This window comes from Euprymna scolopes, chromosome 18, assembly GCF_053919585.1.
Source record: "Euprymna scolopes isolate OS-2025 chromosome 18, ASM5391958v1, whole genome shotgun sequence".
NCBI classification, from domain to species: Eukaryota; Metazoa; Mollusca; class Cephalopoda; order Sepiida; family Sepiolidae; genus Euprymna; species Euprymna scolopes.
In genome coordinates this window covers 87,852,510-87,871,008 of record NC_136499.1, presented here as the reverse complement: position 1 = coordinate 87,871,008, position 18,499 = coordinate 87,852,510, and the positions used below count along the sequence as shown (strand labels likewise).

General features: G+C 32.6%; 1 protein-coding gene across 1 annotated transcript in view; it reads left to right on the top strand.

Annotated features, from left to right (window-relative positions):
• Positions 1-18,499, top strand: part of LOC145297685 (proprotein convertase subtilisin/kexin type 4-like) — a 318,708-nt gene that overhangs the window by 172,743 nt on the left and 127,466 nt on the right. Inside the window, exons 7-10 of the mRNA XM_080143882.1 lie at positions 900-1,072; positions 4,205-4,417; positions 9,857-9,957; positions 11,208-11,311. Of these exons, the coding sequence (XP_080000008.1) occupies positions 900-1,072; positions 4,205-4,417; positions 9,857-9,957; positions 11,208-11,311 (591 nt within the window). The remainder of the gene's footprint in view (positions 1-899; positions 1,073-4,204; positions 4,418-9,856; positions 9,958-11,207; positions 11,312-18,499) is intronic.

Sequence of the window (18,499 nt, the reverse complement as noted above, 5' to 3'; positions counted from 1 at the left end):
TGAAGAGACTGAGAATGGTAACTGATCTGATTCGATAGAGCAAAAAACGCACTTCAAAATGATATATAACATGGCTATATATATTAATAAATTAATTCAGAAATCATATATAAAAGTAACAAATGTGAGAAAACAATAGTTTTTTGCACCACGCTTATACTTATCCTTCAAAAGAGGAAGGAGTGCTTGGGAAGATAGTGTCATAACAGCAGAACAAATACTACATCAACCCCATCCACCTGCATTGAAACATTGAAAGATAGTTCATTAATCAGAAATAGTATGAACTGAATTGAACATTAAACGAAACAAATAATGTTTTGCCTTCAGACAGATACCAAATCACGAGTTATAGATTTACTACATGACTCAATTATGTCTCCACTCCAATCTTATTGTTCATACCAATATGATCTATGAAAGCAGTCAAGCCAAGGTAAAATACTCCTGGATTAAAAAATGTCAACAAAAATATTTATTTACATTTTTTTTATAAATAGATTAAAAAGGCTAAATCTAACAGTTAAATTTATGAAAGACATATTTTGAAATCTTATGTTAGCACAAAGAGGTCATTAGTCCAATTTTGTCTCCAGCTGAAGTTAAATATGTGTTCAAAGCAATAAAAATATTGCGAAAGAGATTAAGAAATCAATTCAAGCAACTTTTATTCCTGTCACATATCGACCTTGGCTTTGATTTTTTTTTTCATCAAATATTATTCACAATTTCATTATTACAATGTGGTCTGAAAAAGCTTAACATAATAAGATTGTAGCTGAAACATGTAAGCATATGTGTAGCCAAAAATATTTATATAAACAAAGGTTTATATTAAATATAGATATCTTCAAATGACCTCTTTCCTTCCATTGTTTGATTTTTTGTTGTTTTTTCAGGTGTGCGAATGTTGGATGGATTTGTTACTGATAGTGTTGAGGCAACTTCTTTAGGACTTAATCCTCAACACATCGATATTTATTCAGCAAGTTGGGGGCCAGATGATAATGGTCAAGTAGTTGATGGTCCAGGTCCGTTGGCAACAGAAGCTTTTCTGAAAGGAATTGAAAAGGTATTATTCGTTACATATTCTTAACCATCAGTATCCTTATTATTCAATTAAACATTCTAACATTATTATGTGTTAAGTGAGGATATGGTTTATTGAATTTATTCTAGGATAAATGGATCTGATTAGTTTGTTTTGATCATGTGACAAAGAATGGATATGAAGTTGAATAATCAGTTGCAATTTTCATTTTAATGAAGATAAATACAAATGTCAGTTGCTTAGACTGCTTATTCTTCTTTTAATAATAACCAGAAACATCTCTTATCTAATGAAAAATTGATCCATCTTAAGTAAAGTATAATGTATGAGCTTACACTCCCTATATTATATGGCATAATCACATTAACCGTTCTAATTAGATCACTGAAGTTAAGCAATGTTGAGCCTGGTCAATACTAGATGAGTGACCATTTGGGAATGTCAAGCACTGTATGTAGTAGGATGTCAACACCTACTTCCAAGAGCTGCAAAAAGCTAATATTATCTCCTCTGAGGAGGATATACATTCGACTGAGGACCGTTTGTGAATTTCATAATCCCATGAAACTTCCTCCCTTGGAGGAAGCCAGTGTCACTCACTTTGGGTGAGTGCCACTTTCGTACTATATTGCTGAGAATGATACTCCTGCTTCCAGCCCTGATCCCAATATTACCATTTTTATTTTTTATTTTATTTTTGATGTAAAATGTCATTCTGTCTACTTGTCGGTGTTTGGCACGAGCATATGTAACATTTTCAGTAACAAAAATGAAGAAGTTCTTTATATGTGACACTATTTCTATGTGCTGATTTTTTATACTTCTGTACATTGTCACCATTTTTGCCTTATGGTTACTATAGAAATAAGCTTTTCTTCATGAGGAAAGAGGACGCTAGATGTACATTGGGAGTTTTCGTAAATGGTTTGGAGAGAATGGACTCTGAAGAGAGAGACTAATATTATCTTAGCTAATTGTTTACTTAACTTTCTTAACTTGCTGAAATAAGTGGCACGCATGGACAGAAACTTGAAGTAGCATTCTGCTTAGATTATTCTACATTGTTGATGGTGTCTCATTTGCATGGCTTCCCTGGAGAGATTCTATTAAAAACCTTTGTTTCTCTCAGCTCCAAAATGTGATGTTACTCCTCATCGTTCAATGTTTTGTCTACTGTTTGACCTGCTTCTCCTGTCTCAACTTTGTCACTCATCTTGTGCTCCAATATCACTTCTAAGCAACCTCAAGAGCCTAGTTATCCAAACATACTTTTTTTCTATATTTGAGTTCTAAATCCATCGCCACTGTCTTACACTTCTTGCACACAAACTGGTTATTCTCTTTAAAACAACCAGCAACTCCACTGCACTTGTATACCGAATACCTGTACCACAAAAAATTGAGTTGCACTTTACTCTCTTTTCACAAAGAAAATACAGATTGTTGATGTGAGTGTAAATATTTAAATTTTCAAATTGGTAATAATGGGTTTCTTTGGAGTAGAAAGTCTTTGATGAGAAGTGTCCAACAATGGCTGAAATCTCTTTTCTGCTATAAACTTTCTCAGCAGATGATTTCTTTTGACATAACATTCTTATTTTGTGAGTTTAAACTACGAGTAAAAATTGGATACATAGAAAGATATGTGGCTTTATTTGGTACTACGGTTTTTAACTCTAGGTGTTTAAAAAATGTTAAAACAGTATTTTTTACATAAGGAGGTATGGAAAATTGTATTAAGTTAAAAATTAAAGTTAAGCGTATGTATGCATCACTGTCAGAAAGTTGCAATTCTGAAGGTAGAAAAGAAAGAAAACCTGTGATTTTTGTCTAGAATTCTTTATATATTAAAAATAAAATAAAGAAAAATTTGTATGATGTACATACTCTTGACAAAGCAAAAATACCATATTCCAAAAATCATTTAAATTGATCAAGTAGTTTTATTTTTAAATGAAAAAATGAAGTTTTATGAGTATTCGAGAAGTGACTGTCTTGCCTGCCATTTTGGAAAATATCTCAAGAAACAAAGGGAGAATAACTCAACACTTCAAACTTACTAGATTTATGTTATAATGCCTACGAATTCCCATTAATTGCTTAAAAATGATTTTCTTTATAAAAACTACTTGCTCAATTTATGATTTTTGGAATATGATATTTTCGTTTCTGTCTCTTTGGCCAATGAGCTGACAGGATTCAGTTGTATATTTTCTAAAGTTTTGTCTTTATTCGCCCTTCCAGAATATATAATTTTACATTGCTGTAAAAGAATAAAATATCGAAGAACATTTAACAAATCAATTTATTTTTGTGGGTTTTTTTATTTGTTACTATGTTGCAGAAGCAAAAAAAAAACAGGGAACACATAAGAAACTGAAAGAAAAAAAGACATCTTTGAGTAATTATATACACACTATACAGTGTTTATATGAAAAACATTTTTTTATTAAAGTTGTCCACAGTGAAAATGTGATATGTGAGAACAAATAGCATTCAAATATTTGCAAACACAACCACTGCTAGTATTAAATTAAAGCTTAAGGGTAGAGTGTATTTAAAGAAAAAAATTTTACATGGCGAAACAATGTTAATAAACGAATAGTATTTAATTTAAACAAATGTAATTGTTTATGTAATTGCTAAAATAAAGAGAGGAATGATGATTTCTTTTATTATTGATGTAAGTTGATGTTTCTTTTTACAGCATTATTGAAAAATGCCTCCATTTTACAAATATTTCAGGGTGGAATAAGTATGAATAAAACATAAATGAATATTTTGAATATGAACTTTGATTTGGAACTAATTTAACAACTTTCAAACGTATTTCACAATGAATCTCTTCTTGTGATTTTGCTTTGTTTTTGTATGGAAAGTAGCATTTTAAGACATTTTTGTAAGTTTGTTTTTCTAGATATGAAAACTCTTTTCTGAAGAGATTCTATGTTTTAAACAAATTTTATGTGTCATATGATTCAAAATAGATATTGCTTTGAAACAGCTGTAAACAACTTTAATAAGCTTGTGTATAGTCTTTATTTAGAACATGATTTTAAAATTATTTTAATCATCAGACATAATTATACATGAGATTAAATAGATCTTTGTACAAATCAAACTATCTTAAGGTGTTTGTTTTCTTTTTTCCAGGGAAGAAATGGTTTGGGAAATATCTTTGTGTGGGCGTCTGGAAATGGTGGCAATGCCCATGACTCTTGTAATTGCGATGGTTACACAAACAGTATTTACACACTCTCTGTCAGTAGCACCTCACAAAAGGGTTCTAAACCATGGTATTTGGAAGAATGCTCATCAACTATTGCAACTACGTACAGTAGTGGAGCCTTTGGAGAGCCACAAATTGTATGTCTTTCATTTTTTTCCCCTTTTCTTTTGAATTTGCCAGTAACTTTCAATGTAAAACCTGTATACAAACTAAAACTCTGTTAATCTTGTTGGCATTTTTGTATCTTGGTGATATCACAAAAACACAAATGAAGTCATAAGTCTACCATTCATTCTTTGATATCATCTATTTTCAAATGTGTGTGTGTATAATATATATAGTGACTACGAACCAGATATCTTGAGTTGGTTATCTTGCCAAACTTGATGAATATAGATCCACAAAACAATTGTTGTATGGTGAGATTCTTTCTGTCTAAAATAACGATTTTGAGAGAATGGTGAGTTCCTGATGATAATTTGGAGTCTCTAGCATCTGATGGCAATGAAGAGTACAGATTTACAAGAGTGTCAGACGTTTTGAAGCAGGCAGGGTAGACTGCGCAAAACTCAAGAGAGCATATAGGAAACTTGAAATGTTGCCAACTAATTATGGTCGTGTGTGGATCTATGGAGTGAGTGTTGTCAAAGGTACGTCTTGTTTATCACATGTAAGAATTTTAGTGATAGCTGTTTCTTTCCTAAGATAGGCTCAGAATCATAGTTTGTCATGCTCTTGATGCCTTGAAATGTGCCAATTAACTGGTGGCCTGACCTTGGACAATGATCGACATGAGTACAAATCTGCCTAATATATGTAGGACAATGAATCAGCATGACATCTGAAGACTAAGAAAATTATTTTCATTGAGGTGGTTGACAAGTATTTGATTTATTACAAATTCAAGCAACTTGTTCATAATGTGCAAGAGACAGATTGGTCTATATTGGGATGTAGAGGATCTGTCTCCAGCATTTTTAAATACCAGGTGATGGAAAGCAATTAGTAATATCACTGATAGTTATTCAGATAACGTTAGTTTTATCGATTATGGTATAGGGAGGAGGTAGATGGCTCTAATTCCTTGATAATGGAATTTACTATGAAAAGTTTGGATTTATCAGATACTGAAAATTTCACCATAGGTTCATTAATGGTGGTTAGGATTGAAGCCTTTTATCTGTTCAGGACCTTGTTTGCTATTCTATAAAACTCATTGAAGCATTTGATCAGCCATTCTCGACTAAATTGATTGCATATAAGACTCCTTAGCATTTTCAATAATTCTTTTGCAATGATTTTGAGCAGTATTAAAGGGAGCTTTGGTTTTAGATCATCGATTTTGTTTAAAGCATTTGAAGTAGTGGTTTCTGTGCAGCATGTTTTCATAGCTAGTTTCTGTTCAGTTTCTGTTGGAATGTTTCGGGGGGTATAAAGCTCTCAGTACCAACAATAAAAGAAAACTAATCATATACTTAGAATAAGTTTCTTTGACTCTTTCAAAAAAAAAAAAAGAATTAAAAATTGAAGATATATCTGCCATACATTTTAAGCTTACTGAGAATGAAGGGACGGCATATCTTGGAAAAATAGAGTCCAAATACGTCGCATATTTATAACTTTACCCATATCACTGTATGATCAGAACGAAATTTGCTACCAGTTTTTATACCCTGGAACACTTGACAATCAAGGACATTTGACCACCTTTAACATTTAACCAAAAATTGGTCGATGTATTTAGCTGTGACACAGTCATTGGAGTGCCAAGTAAGATGTTGCTAGGGGATGTTAAAACTGCATGCTGAATGCAGTCATTTGGTTTGCTTCAGGCAAATTAAGTCTTTTATATTAGTCTTCAATTGCAAATTTGAGAATATAACTTTAGCTGATGTGTGTGTGCGGCATGGTCCAATCACCTGCAATAATTAGAAAATCACTTGGTCAACAGCATCAGTTTAAAGTTGTTCTAGAAATAGTCTTTATCTTGATCATCAGTGTTGAGTGTGAAAACATGGATAGCAATGACACTATCATTGAGAACCATACTTTTCCAATGGATATGGGCTAGACATGCAAAGATTGGTTTCCAAGCATTAATGATGCATTAACATGAATATTAGGAGTGAAGGCAATTCCTTAAAAACCAGATGATAGAGGTGGTATGAGGCATTTTACAACAACCAATCTGACTTCTGAGAGACAGGCTATATTGATATTGAAGAGGGAGTACATTGTTAGCACTTGTGTTTCTTCCTGCATTTTAATCTTCCAATAGTAAAAAAAAATAGTAATTTCTATGTTTTATGATCATCCCAATTTGATAATTTGACACTTGCATCACTGGGGTATGGAATATGTTCGTTTTTGCAGATGCAACACCAGAATTTATCCTGATGTTGTGAGATGAGCATGGAGGAACGTATGAAGCATGTTGGGAGTAGTAAATTCACTAACGGTTCCTAGCCGCAAGTATATCCCTGTTGATAAAACTTGTTTGCTTCAGATTACACACACCTGCAGGGACATGCCAACTGGTTAAGGCAGGGGAGGTTAGGGTAGTAGGTCTAGATATATCCAGGGTTGCGGAGTCGGATGGTAAAAGTTCGACTCTGACAATTCCTAGGATGCCGACTCCGACTCCTTTGATATCTCCGACTTCCAACTCTGACTCCCGACTGGAAATCTATTCTGCAGATCCATATACGAGCCTCTTACACCTATTTAGCATTTTATAAATACTTTTCATGTATATTGTTTTTTACATTTAACATTCACTTGTATGATAAAAACTCAACCAGCTTTATAGAATAATTTAAGATAACAAAGGGATAAAAAAATTTACAATCAAATTTTATTATGCTATCAGTTCAAAAGGAATACAATATTTAGAGATAGGGAAACCTCTTTAGGCCATGGCATTTCGAAGCCAAATGCTTCTCATCAGAAAAGGGGAGTAAAGACATATTATACAGAAAAGAAATTTTTTTAAAGATAATATTACCTTTATGGAAAGAGGATCAAAGGAAAAATGGGAAAAGGCTATAAAGGGCTATAGTAGCATGGGTTGCTTACTGATTTAGATCCATTTTTTTTTTTCAGATAAGATTGTAATTCTGGATCGATTCCGCACTAATCCAATTGCCAAATTCTATTTGAATCAGGAACTGGATAACCTTTGGATTACAATCCGACTGTTATCCAAAATGATCTCACTCAAAGACAGAATTTTCATTGATTCTGTGTGACGTCACAACCAAAACGAAAACAGCTGTTCAGACAGCATTTGCAGTACATTGATAGACCAAAATATTTTGAAGTAAAAGCATTGCAGTAAAAAATGATATATCTCCAAAAATAAAAACTATGATATATCTCCAAAAATAAAAACTATGATATATCTCCAAAAATAAAAACTATGATATATCTCCAAAAATAAAAACTATGATATATCTCCAAAAATAAAAACTATGATATATCTCCAAAAAATAAAAGCAAAACCATACAAAAACTGCTAAATTGGGCAACTGGTAAAACCAAACAGGAAAACCATGTAAAAAAAATAAATTTATTGGACTTAAGGAGTCAGTCAGATGAGAAATTTTGACTCCAGCTCCTAATACTCTTAGAAATACAACTCTGACTCCAGCTAAAACCTCCGACTTCGACTATGGTATCACTAGATGAATACTTAATATAATCACTAGTGAATACTTAATATAATCAAATCCTTCTTAGACGAGAGGAAAATCCAGGTTGTCCTTGATTGTCGTACATCAAAACATTGATATAAATGCGGGTGTGCAACAAGGTTCGAACGTTGGACATTTATTATTCCTGATATTAATGACTGCCCTGATAAAATTGTCTCTGATATGGGTATATTTGCTGATGACACTATGCTCTTTAACAAACAGAAGGAAAAAACGAATGAAGATATATTAAAGGCAATGGCTGAAACGTTTGAGGAGAATTTCCAGTCTCTAGTGAAATGGAGATGTAAACATTCAAGACTTCTTTTGTTTAAAAATTACAAGAAACCTTCTCAACTACTGATTGCCATGATTAATAATAAAAAGCTTTTCATTCAAACTCTTCAGCTTAACATTCACAGGCAACATGAATTGAAACAAATACATTGAGGATATTGCCAAGGCTGCTGCAAGGAAAGTGGGCTTGCTCTACCATGCTAGAAATTTACTCGCACCTGTCAGTATCCTATATCTCTACAAGCCCACCATTTGCTCACGAATGGAGTATTATTAACACATCTAGGCTGGTGCATCTACCACTAGTCTCTCACTCTTAAGCAAGGTCTAAAAAAAGAGTATCTAACCTAATAAGTCTCACACTATCAAACAAACTCAAATCTCTGTCCCATCGCCGAAATGTTGCATTCCTGTGTCTGTTTCACAAGTTTTTTAATGGAATGTGTTCTGACGAACTCAAAGCACTTGTACCCTTTTGATGTAAATACCTCTAACTCAACAAGCAGCAAAATCCCACCACTACACTGAAGAGATCCTAAGATGCCAAATAGTTTCTTCCCTCAATAACAGTAAAAAAAAAGTTGGACCCACTGGTTACGGGATCAGATGCTTCTTGCTTTTCACCGAAACTCCGATCAGACAGGTTACCATACCAGATTGCCTTTCCGACAGCTCTACCACTACCCGTTCACCCTCACCACCCCCATGGCGAGAAAGAGTTGGATTTTAGAGAGTCCAAATGTAGTTGATGGCAGTTTAACATTCTAGATATAGGACTAGATTAGCTTCCATGTTTCTTTAAAAGAACACGGTTTATATTTTATTCTGGTACTAGCAGGGGGTACCCGGCATTGCCCGGGTGTTTGGAGGTGTGTGTGTGTGTTGGGGGGGGGTGATCAAAACAACCTTGTTTAAAAAAAAAAAAAAACGTTGGCCGGATGTTTGGAGGTGTAAAAGAAAAAAAAAAGTTTTAACAGAAAGGTAGGCTTGAACTCCAAACCTTTGACGCGGAGGTGGAAAGGAAATGGAAAAAAAACCTGCGACCTAACCATCTCGACCACAGGAATAGATGAATTGATAAGTGTATTAAGTTGATGTTTATAAAGCGAAATTAACAGGTGCGAGAACGTTAAGTCGCCTGATGTTTGACCTAGTTTTGCACTAGAAGCCAGTTTCTGTTTTCCCCGCTACATGGTGATCAAAACATATCTCGAAAATAGCTTGTAAAAGTCGGGTAAATTAAAGATAGCTGTGCCCGAGTTCCTTATTATTTAGACAGCATATAAAAAGTTTTAAGAAGGAGCGAGCCAACCGAGAATCACGGCGAAAAAAGCCTTTTGTAAACATACACAAAAAACGAACACACATACATACATACATACATACATACATGCACACATTTTCACTTATATATATATATATATATATATATATATATATATATATATATAGATAACAGCAATGAAGATGTCATTAAAGGAAGAAAGCAGCAAAAACATTTTTACCAACTAAAAAAACATTAATTTCTTGATGATTTAGAAAAGTTTTTGTTCAATAAAATGTGAATATCTCTTACTTTCTTTTAAGGTAACAGTTGACCTTCATGGTAAATGTACTACCTCACACACGGGTACCTCTGCCTCTGCTCCCCTAGCAGCAGGAATTGTTGCTCTTGCATTAGAAGCAAAGTGAGTGCCTCTCCACACGCTTTTTATTTCTTTTTTTTTCATTTGATTTTTTTTACTTCCTCTTTTTTTCTTTATTTCCTCTTTTTTTCTTTACTTCCTCTTTTTTTGTGACTTCCCCTTTTTTGTGACTTCCCCTTTTTTGTGACTTCCCCTTTTTTGTGACTTCCCCTTTTTTTGTGACTTCCCCTTTTTTTGTGACTTCCTCTTTTTTTGTGACTTCCTCTTTTTTTGTGACTTCCTCTTTTTTTGTGACTTCCCCTTTTTTTGTGACTTCCTCTTTTTTGGTAACTTCTTTTTTTTTGTTTTTTTCTTTACTTCTCTTTTTTCTTTGCTTCTCTTTCTTTCTTTCTTTCTTTGCTTCTCTTTTTATTTCCTCTCTTTTTTATTTCCTCTCTTTTTTACTTCCTTTTCTTTTTTACTTCCTTTTCTTTTTTACTTCCTTTTCTTTTTTACTTCCTCTCTTTTTTTACTTCCTCTCTTTTTTTACTTCCTCTCTTTTTTTACTTCCTCTCTTTATCTTACTTCCCCTTTTTTACCCCCTCTGTTTTTATAGTTCTTTTCTTTTTTATATGTCATCTCTTTTGTTTTTACTTCCTTATTTTTTTTACTTTTTTACTCTATTTTTACTTTATTTTGTACTTATTTTTTATATATTTCTTACTTTCTTATTTTTTACTTTATTGTTTTTACTTTTTTACTTTCCTATTTTTTACTTTATTGTTTTTACCTATTTTAACTTTTTTACTTATTTTTTTTACTTATTTTTTACTTATATTTTTTGCTTTCTTATTTTTTACTTACTTTTTTACTTATTATTTTTACTTTTTTTCTCCTGATTCTATTTTACTCTTTTTTATCACCATCATTTCTTTTTAATATTTCAATCTATATTGTTTTTTTAATTTTTTGTTTCTCCAAGTGATATTAGATAAGATTGTATTCAATGTCCAGCATGTTACATATTCTTTTCATTGTTTTGACTCTTGAGTGTGTATCCATTAATATCTTATATGTTTTACTATATGTGGTTCTCAGTTGATTAAGTGTGTCTGTGTTGGATATATATCCGAGAGTCAAAAGAATGAAAAGAATATTGTCACAGACCTAGTTATAAATACTTTCAAAAGAAAAACAAACATTTCATAACCTACGTTTCTGTCTATAGAACTTTATCAGTTGGAGCTAAAATGGGGTAAAACATGTTTTTTTTTTTAAGAAATTTGACATAAGCATTTTTTTTTTCTTTCAAGTAAAAATCTGACTTGGCGAGATGTGCAATACATTACAGTATTAACTGCCCGACCGGAACCAATGGTAGATGGTGAATGGACAATGAATGCACTTGGAAAAAAAGGTTAGCATTTAACTTTTTCTTTTTTTTCCTTAGAGGAGGAGGAGGGTAAGTTTTTACAGTTTGTTATATATAGAATGTGAGTTCTCCACTTTATGTTCAAAGAATTGAATTTTTGCAACTAAGCTAAAAGTAACATTATAAACAAGAAACCTTTACATCTTAAACAATGGTAAGAATACTTATCTACATTCAGCTAATGGTTCTATCTACAAGGGGCGTGCAATAAGTAATGCCTCTGACCCACTTCCAGTTGTCTGATCTAGCTGAAATTTTGCATGTGCAATGATTTATATCTCTACGGGTTATGTGGCAAATTACAGCTCTGAACTAATTGTGGTTTCTGTTTTACAGGTGTTTGAACTGAGTCAGGTGTGGAATGGAGTCTGTTTAATGTCGAGCAGTGATCCGGTTTTTGTATTTGAAAGGACGCACACCACAGGAGACTTTTGATAAAATGAAAGAAACTTATGGCGATAATGCCCCATCATATGACCTTGTAAAACGCTGGTATCGTGAATTCAAACATGGCTGGAAGTCTGTGGAAACAGCTCCCAGACCTGGTACCCCCCCCCCTTCTGCCATTGATAAGGCATCTATCTATCAAGTTGAGGCTGCCATTTTGGAAGATCGGCGCATTACTATTCGCCAAATAGCCCAAGATGTCAAGATTAGTACAGGGTCTGTTGGAACTATCATTCATGACCATTTGCATATGCATAAGGTGTCTGCCAGATGGATTCCGAGGTTGCTCACACCATTCCAGAAGCGAGAACGCATTGAGTGCTCAAGGATTAATTTGGAGATGTGCCAAGAAGATGAGGCAAAGTTTTGAAAAGACTGATTACACAGGATGAAACCTGGGTCCATCACTATGATCCAGAGACCAAAGCCCAGTCAATGCTGTGGAAGCACTTGGACTCACCACCTCCAAAGAAGGCAAGGGTACAGCCCTCCGCTGGCAAGGTAATGCTTACAGTCTTCTGGGACCAGGACAGAGTAGTGATGACAGATTTCCTGGCAAAGGGTACCACAATTACAGGAGCTTATTATGCTTCACTTTTGAGGAAACTAAGGGAAGCTATTAAAATCAAGAGGCGGGGCAAGATCAGCAAAGGTACCCTCCTCCTGCAGGACAACGCTCCGGTCCACAACTCGCATGTTGCCAGATCAGAAGCACGGGCGTGTGGTTATGAAATACTCCCCAATCCTTCCTACTCTCCTGACCTTGCACCCTCTGACTTTCACCTCTTTCCAGCCATGAAGTTGTTTTTGAAAGGAAAGCGTTTCCCAGATGAGCAGCCTTGATTTCTGAAGTCACGTCGTGGTTGGAGGACCAACCTGGGTATTCTACAAAAACGGTCTCCAGAGCTGCATCAAACGATGGGAGAAATGCATAACTCTGGGTGGTTCCTATGTAGAGAAAGACTAATAACTGTGCCAAGTTTCGTTGCTCTACTGCTATGGGAAGTGGGTCAGGGGCATTACTTATTGCACGCCCCTCGTACAATAGATCAAACAATATATTTACATATTATTTACATTTTCCGAGAAACTTGTTGTAAAGAAGCTATTAAAGTACAAAAAAATCACTCAAAATGTTCAATCAAAATCTAACATCAGTTAATCTGCAAAAATACACAGTAATGCAGTAGAACAAAGTTAGAACCATTTCACAATTAAAAAACACTGAATATAATAAAGAAAATAGCAAGAAAAGAATCACAAAACTCCATAAAATACGTGATCAAATCTGATGGAAGAAAATACACAAAAAGGAAGCAAATATAAGTTTATTAACTCAGTAAAATCTTTTCCAACAAAAATATATGTGAAAATGTTTTAAAAAATACAAAGGAAATCTCAGGTTTGCATAAAATAATAACAAAAAAAAAACAAATGTAGCTCGTGATCCTGATAATATTCACTATCAATTCTTAATAGCATGTACCAAAAATATCCTTAACAATATTATTAACAATCTACAATAAAATATGGCATACAGGAAAATTATTAAAATCATTGCTAGAATCTACCATCATTTCAATCGCACAAGACCACGCTAATCCTACAAACTACAGACATAGCATTAACCAGTTACCTTTACAAAATCTTAAAAATAATGGTCAACGACCAATTAATATGCTATTGAAAGTTGTTTATAAGAGTAAATGTTCATTTGGTTTTATATTATAACTAGCTAGGGTGCTCGGCGTTGCCCAGGTGTTTGGAGGTGGAGGGTGGGGGAGCAGAACAAAATGGAAACTTAATATTAAAAAAAAACATGTTAAACTTAAAAAACAAAACAAAAAAAACAGCAATTTTAATATGGAAAAATGGAAAAAAAATGTTTTTTAGGTGTAAAAGAAAAAAAAAAGGGGGTTGGTGGCAGGTAGGCTCGAACCAGAAGCCTTGAGGCCAATAGGCTGACAACATACAATTGCGCTACGGTTATGGAAGCAATGTAAGATATTAAATTTAGTGATTAAAACGTGATGAGTTCAAGCAGGTGGTTGATTTTATTGAGGTCAAACATCATGCCATGGGAGAATGAAATCCGCAATTAAGTATTTCTGTGGGACAGTTTTTTTGGGGGGGTCGGAGCTAAAATGAATAGCAATTGTCTGATATGACGGTTTTCACCGACATTGATCAAACGCGTGAGTGCCGAGGTTTGTTTTAGTTTTGCTTTTTTATACCGAAAAGCCAAAGACATACGCGTGGACCAAAAAAAAATATTGAAAATCGTGCGTAAAAGTTTCCCAAATTAAAGATACACACCCGGGTTGTTTCATAAATCTTAAATATTATCATCTCAGTAGCATATAAAAAGTTATAAGAATGAGCGACCAACCTGAGAACCAACCTTTGCCGGACATACACAAAAATGCACACACACACACACAAACACACATTTTTCCTTTTATATATACTAGCGGGGGTACCCGGTTTTTTCCCGGGTGTTTTTAGATGTGTGTGTAGGTGTGTATATTGGAGGGGGGAGGATAGATCAAAACAAAAATAATAAGCGAAGTAATAACTCTGTTTAAATATTAAAAAAAAACGAACAAAAAAACAGCAAAAAAAGTTTTGGGAGGGAGGTAGGCTCAAACCCAAAGCGTTGAGGTTAATAGTCTGATGACATAGCATCATGCCACGAAGGCAGGGACTCGAGAACAGTCAAAAATAAGCGTTTAAAAACCCAGGTGGTTGAACGTCAATGTATGGTTTTCTAGGTCAAATATCACGGCATAGCAGTAGTAGAGAAAATGTGTTCACTGTGTGAATTTTGTAAGATAAAAGTCGCTGAAATAAAAGATATTTATGATGTTGTTTCGTAAATTGTAGATATTATAATCTAAGGAGTATATAAAAAGTTCTAAGACATAGTAACCCTCCAAAAAAGCCTTTGCCAGAAAAAATGCACACACACACACACACACTAACACACATTTTGCCTTTTATATATAAAGATAGAAAACTAGCGGGGGTACCCGGTATTGCCCGAGTGTTTAGAGGTGTGTGTTGGGCGGGGGCGGGGTGTAAATAACAAAATAGAACATAAAGAATAAGCAAAATAAAAAACAATGTTAAAACTTCTTTAAAAAATCAGAAAAAAAAAAAAACAGCGAAAAAAACAAAAAACAAAAAACGAACGAGCTTCAAATTAGTTTCGGTTTTAAACGAAAAGGCCGAATCAACACGCGGCAATCAAAAAAAAATCTTGAAAATAGCGCGTAAAAGTCTGGCAAATTACAGATAAACTTGACCCCCATTCTTAAGTCATAGATATTATGATGTAGACAGCATATAAAAAGTTTTAAGGAGTGGGCCGACCGATCGCCCCTTGCCCCGGAAAAAAGCCTTTTGGGGACATACAGAAAAAGTGTGCACACTAACACACATTTTGCCTTTTATATATATAGATAATAATGTGCAGATGATATGCGTACAAATGCATTTTTGCATTTTGATTTTGTACGTCGACGTTACATACATGTGTTTTATACTGTATCAATGTAGGCCTTTACATAAAGTATAAAATATATGCTTTATAGTCATTAAATAAGTAAATAAAGACCTGTTATATACCGTGCATATAGTGTATCAACACGTGTGTTTAAATGCATACAATAAACAGGACACGAGACAGTTCTTTAAACAGGTTGCTAACTCAAATCCACAAAACATCTCTTGACTACAAAGAGATATATAAACATGCATACCTTTTGTCTTACTTTGTTTTCTATATGGCGGCATTCATCTTGGAGAGGCTGGAATAAAAAATTTTCCAACATCGGATTGCATATGAACAACACAGAAGACAATTTTTTTATTCCAGTTTTAAATGTAACTTAATTTTCGGATACATGTCAGGTCAAGCCACAAATTGCTATATAAATCTTAGACTATACATCCTATAACTTCCCAGAAGTAAAGGAGCCGATTCTATTACCCACTCACCGCAACTCTCGACTCGTTGATTATCCTGATTGAACATCCGTTGACTTTACTTCCACAACTTTCTCTAACTCCTTGATTCTTTTTAACTGTATAATAAACTGTTTCTTTGTTTGCTATAATTGACTCTTTCGATATTAGACAATTACATTATTCCTTGATGTCTGACTTCATGTTTGTTTTTGTTATGTATTATTTATAATTAATGGTTTTCATATTACATTAAATTCTATACCTCTGCTTAATAAGAGATCATCGCACAGCATATGTGCTGCTTTATTTTAGTTGTCTTATTCTCTACTATTCTTCTGTTTATAATTTTCTATAAGAATGAATGGATTTTCCCTCCATATGTAATTAGCAATACCCAGCTTATAATGCAGTAATGTCTCAAAAGAGTAAAGATATGGATTAAAAAAATTGATAGCCATTTTCAAAAACCAAAACAGCTTGTATACATTTTTGTAAAAAACAAAAATATCATCTTCAACCACAACTTCATAAAATGGGAACCCTAAAGCAATATCCCAATTTATAAATCTTTTAGGAGTCACATTTAATAATAAATGTAATATTAACATCTATATTGATAATTTCAAGCAAAGATTGCAAAAATCATTAAAACTCCTAAAAGCAATATCAAATTGAGGGAGCAGATGATGTAATGCTTAAAATATGCTGTTGACAAATAAAATCTAAATTTGATTATTAGTGCTTTGTTTATAGCTAGACTTTCAAATCATACCTTAAAAGTTTATTAACTATACAAAACCAAGGATTAAGGCTCAGCTTACATGTTCCTTGAACATTACCTATGAAAACTTTATATATGAAGCTCCTCTTCATCTAAGATGGAAAAGCTAGTGCTTGCATATGCATTCAAATTACAAAGCAACGTCAAGAACCCAACACTTGAAAAAAAAACATTAAATCACAATGTACACACTTTTACACAAGCAAAGCAGCAAGTATATCAATATCAAATTAAAGAAGCAATAAGTCAAATTAATGAAAACTGATAATATAACTACACTTGAAATAAGCAACCGATCACCATTAAGTTAAGAAACACAAGGAAACCAATACAAATAACTTAATATAAGAAGCAATTTGGGAGAATTTAGAGGCAGATAATCTGATTACAAAGATACATATATACAGACATAACGGCAACCAGAACAACTGCAGTATTTGCAAATGAGCCAATTGTATTCGGATTATATTGTCTTAAGATGCATGAGTATGAACAGTCAAAAAAAAGATCATTAAAAATATATAATAAATATGAATATCATAAAATAACTGAAACTAAAAAAGAATACTGTTCTTGATTGCTTAACCTGATTTTGGTATCTAAGATGTGAGTCTCTCAGACTCTGGCATGAGCAATACCAAGTAACATCTCACATCTGCTTTCTATGCAGTCTAATCCAAAGTCATGATATCAGTCATGTTGAATGCAGTCAAATCACTTCTTACACATTCAAGCTACCACACTCCATTGTGATTCAAGTATCCAGACATGTTATGGAGTTTATGCAAGAGGTGCACAAGCCCAAACTGCCTGATTGAAGCTGTGAAAGCATTGAAATGCACATTTTTTGATTAACAAATAACAGTAAAACACTTTATGATTAAATGTAAAAAAAAAAAAGATACACGTACCAAACAAATTGTTCAGAATAGTAACTATGAATTACTATGAAAATAACACCCAATCACGATTTTTTAGATTTCTCCAAGTACATCCGGTAGTGATGTCCCTTTTAGGAAGACATAGAGACACCTCATGTATACAATTGCTCCCTGACTCACTCTGGCCAGGAATGGGTCTCATCTAAAAGTTAAATGTATCATTTACAGACCATTTACTTAAAAATATAGGAAACATTGTTTATGTTAAATAAACTCATTTCTTTTTGATTTCCGCTTTCTGTTTGAAATACTTACACATTGAAAAATAAATAAAAAATAATTTTATTAGAAAATATCAAAAAACATATTTAAAAATAATAAGAAATAATAATTTTATTACAAAATATTAAAAAACACATTTAAAAATAAATTTAAAAAAAATAATCTCATTACAAAATATTAAAAAATATATTTAAAAATAAATAATAAATAATTTAATTACAAAATATTAAAACCACATTTAAAAATGAATGAAAAAAAAATGTTTTTCTTACAAAATAATAAAAACACATTTAAAAATAAAAATAATTTTATTACAAAATATTAAAAAACGTTTTAAAAAAAAAATTTTATTACAAAATATTAAAAAACATGTAAAAATGAATGAAAAAAAATGTTTTTCTTACAAAATGATAAAAACACATTTAAAAATAAAAAATAATTTTATTACAAAATATTAAAAAATGTTTAAAAAAAAAAAATTTATTACAAAATATTAAAAAACATTTAAAAATAAATTAAAAAATAATTTTATTGCAAAATATTAAAAACACATTTAAAAATAAATTAAAAAAATAATTTCATTACAAAATGTTAAAAAACACATTTAAAAATAAAGACTATTTTGAAAATAATACTGATAAAAAAAATTAAAAGTTTAAAAACTAAAATCCATCTTAATTATAAAATATTTTATTACAAATAAAACCATTCTGAAAAAGAAGCATTTCAAAGTAAAGACAAGTTTTTTATGTAACGTTTTAAAATCAAACCGGAATTAAATAAGTATTAATTAGAAGGGACTTTTCTTTGGTA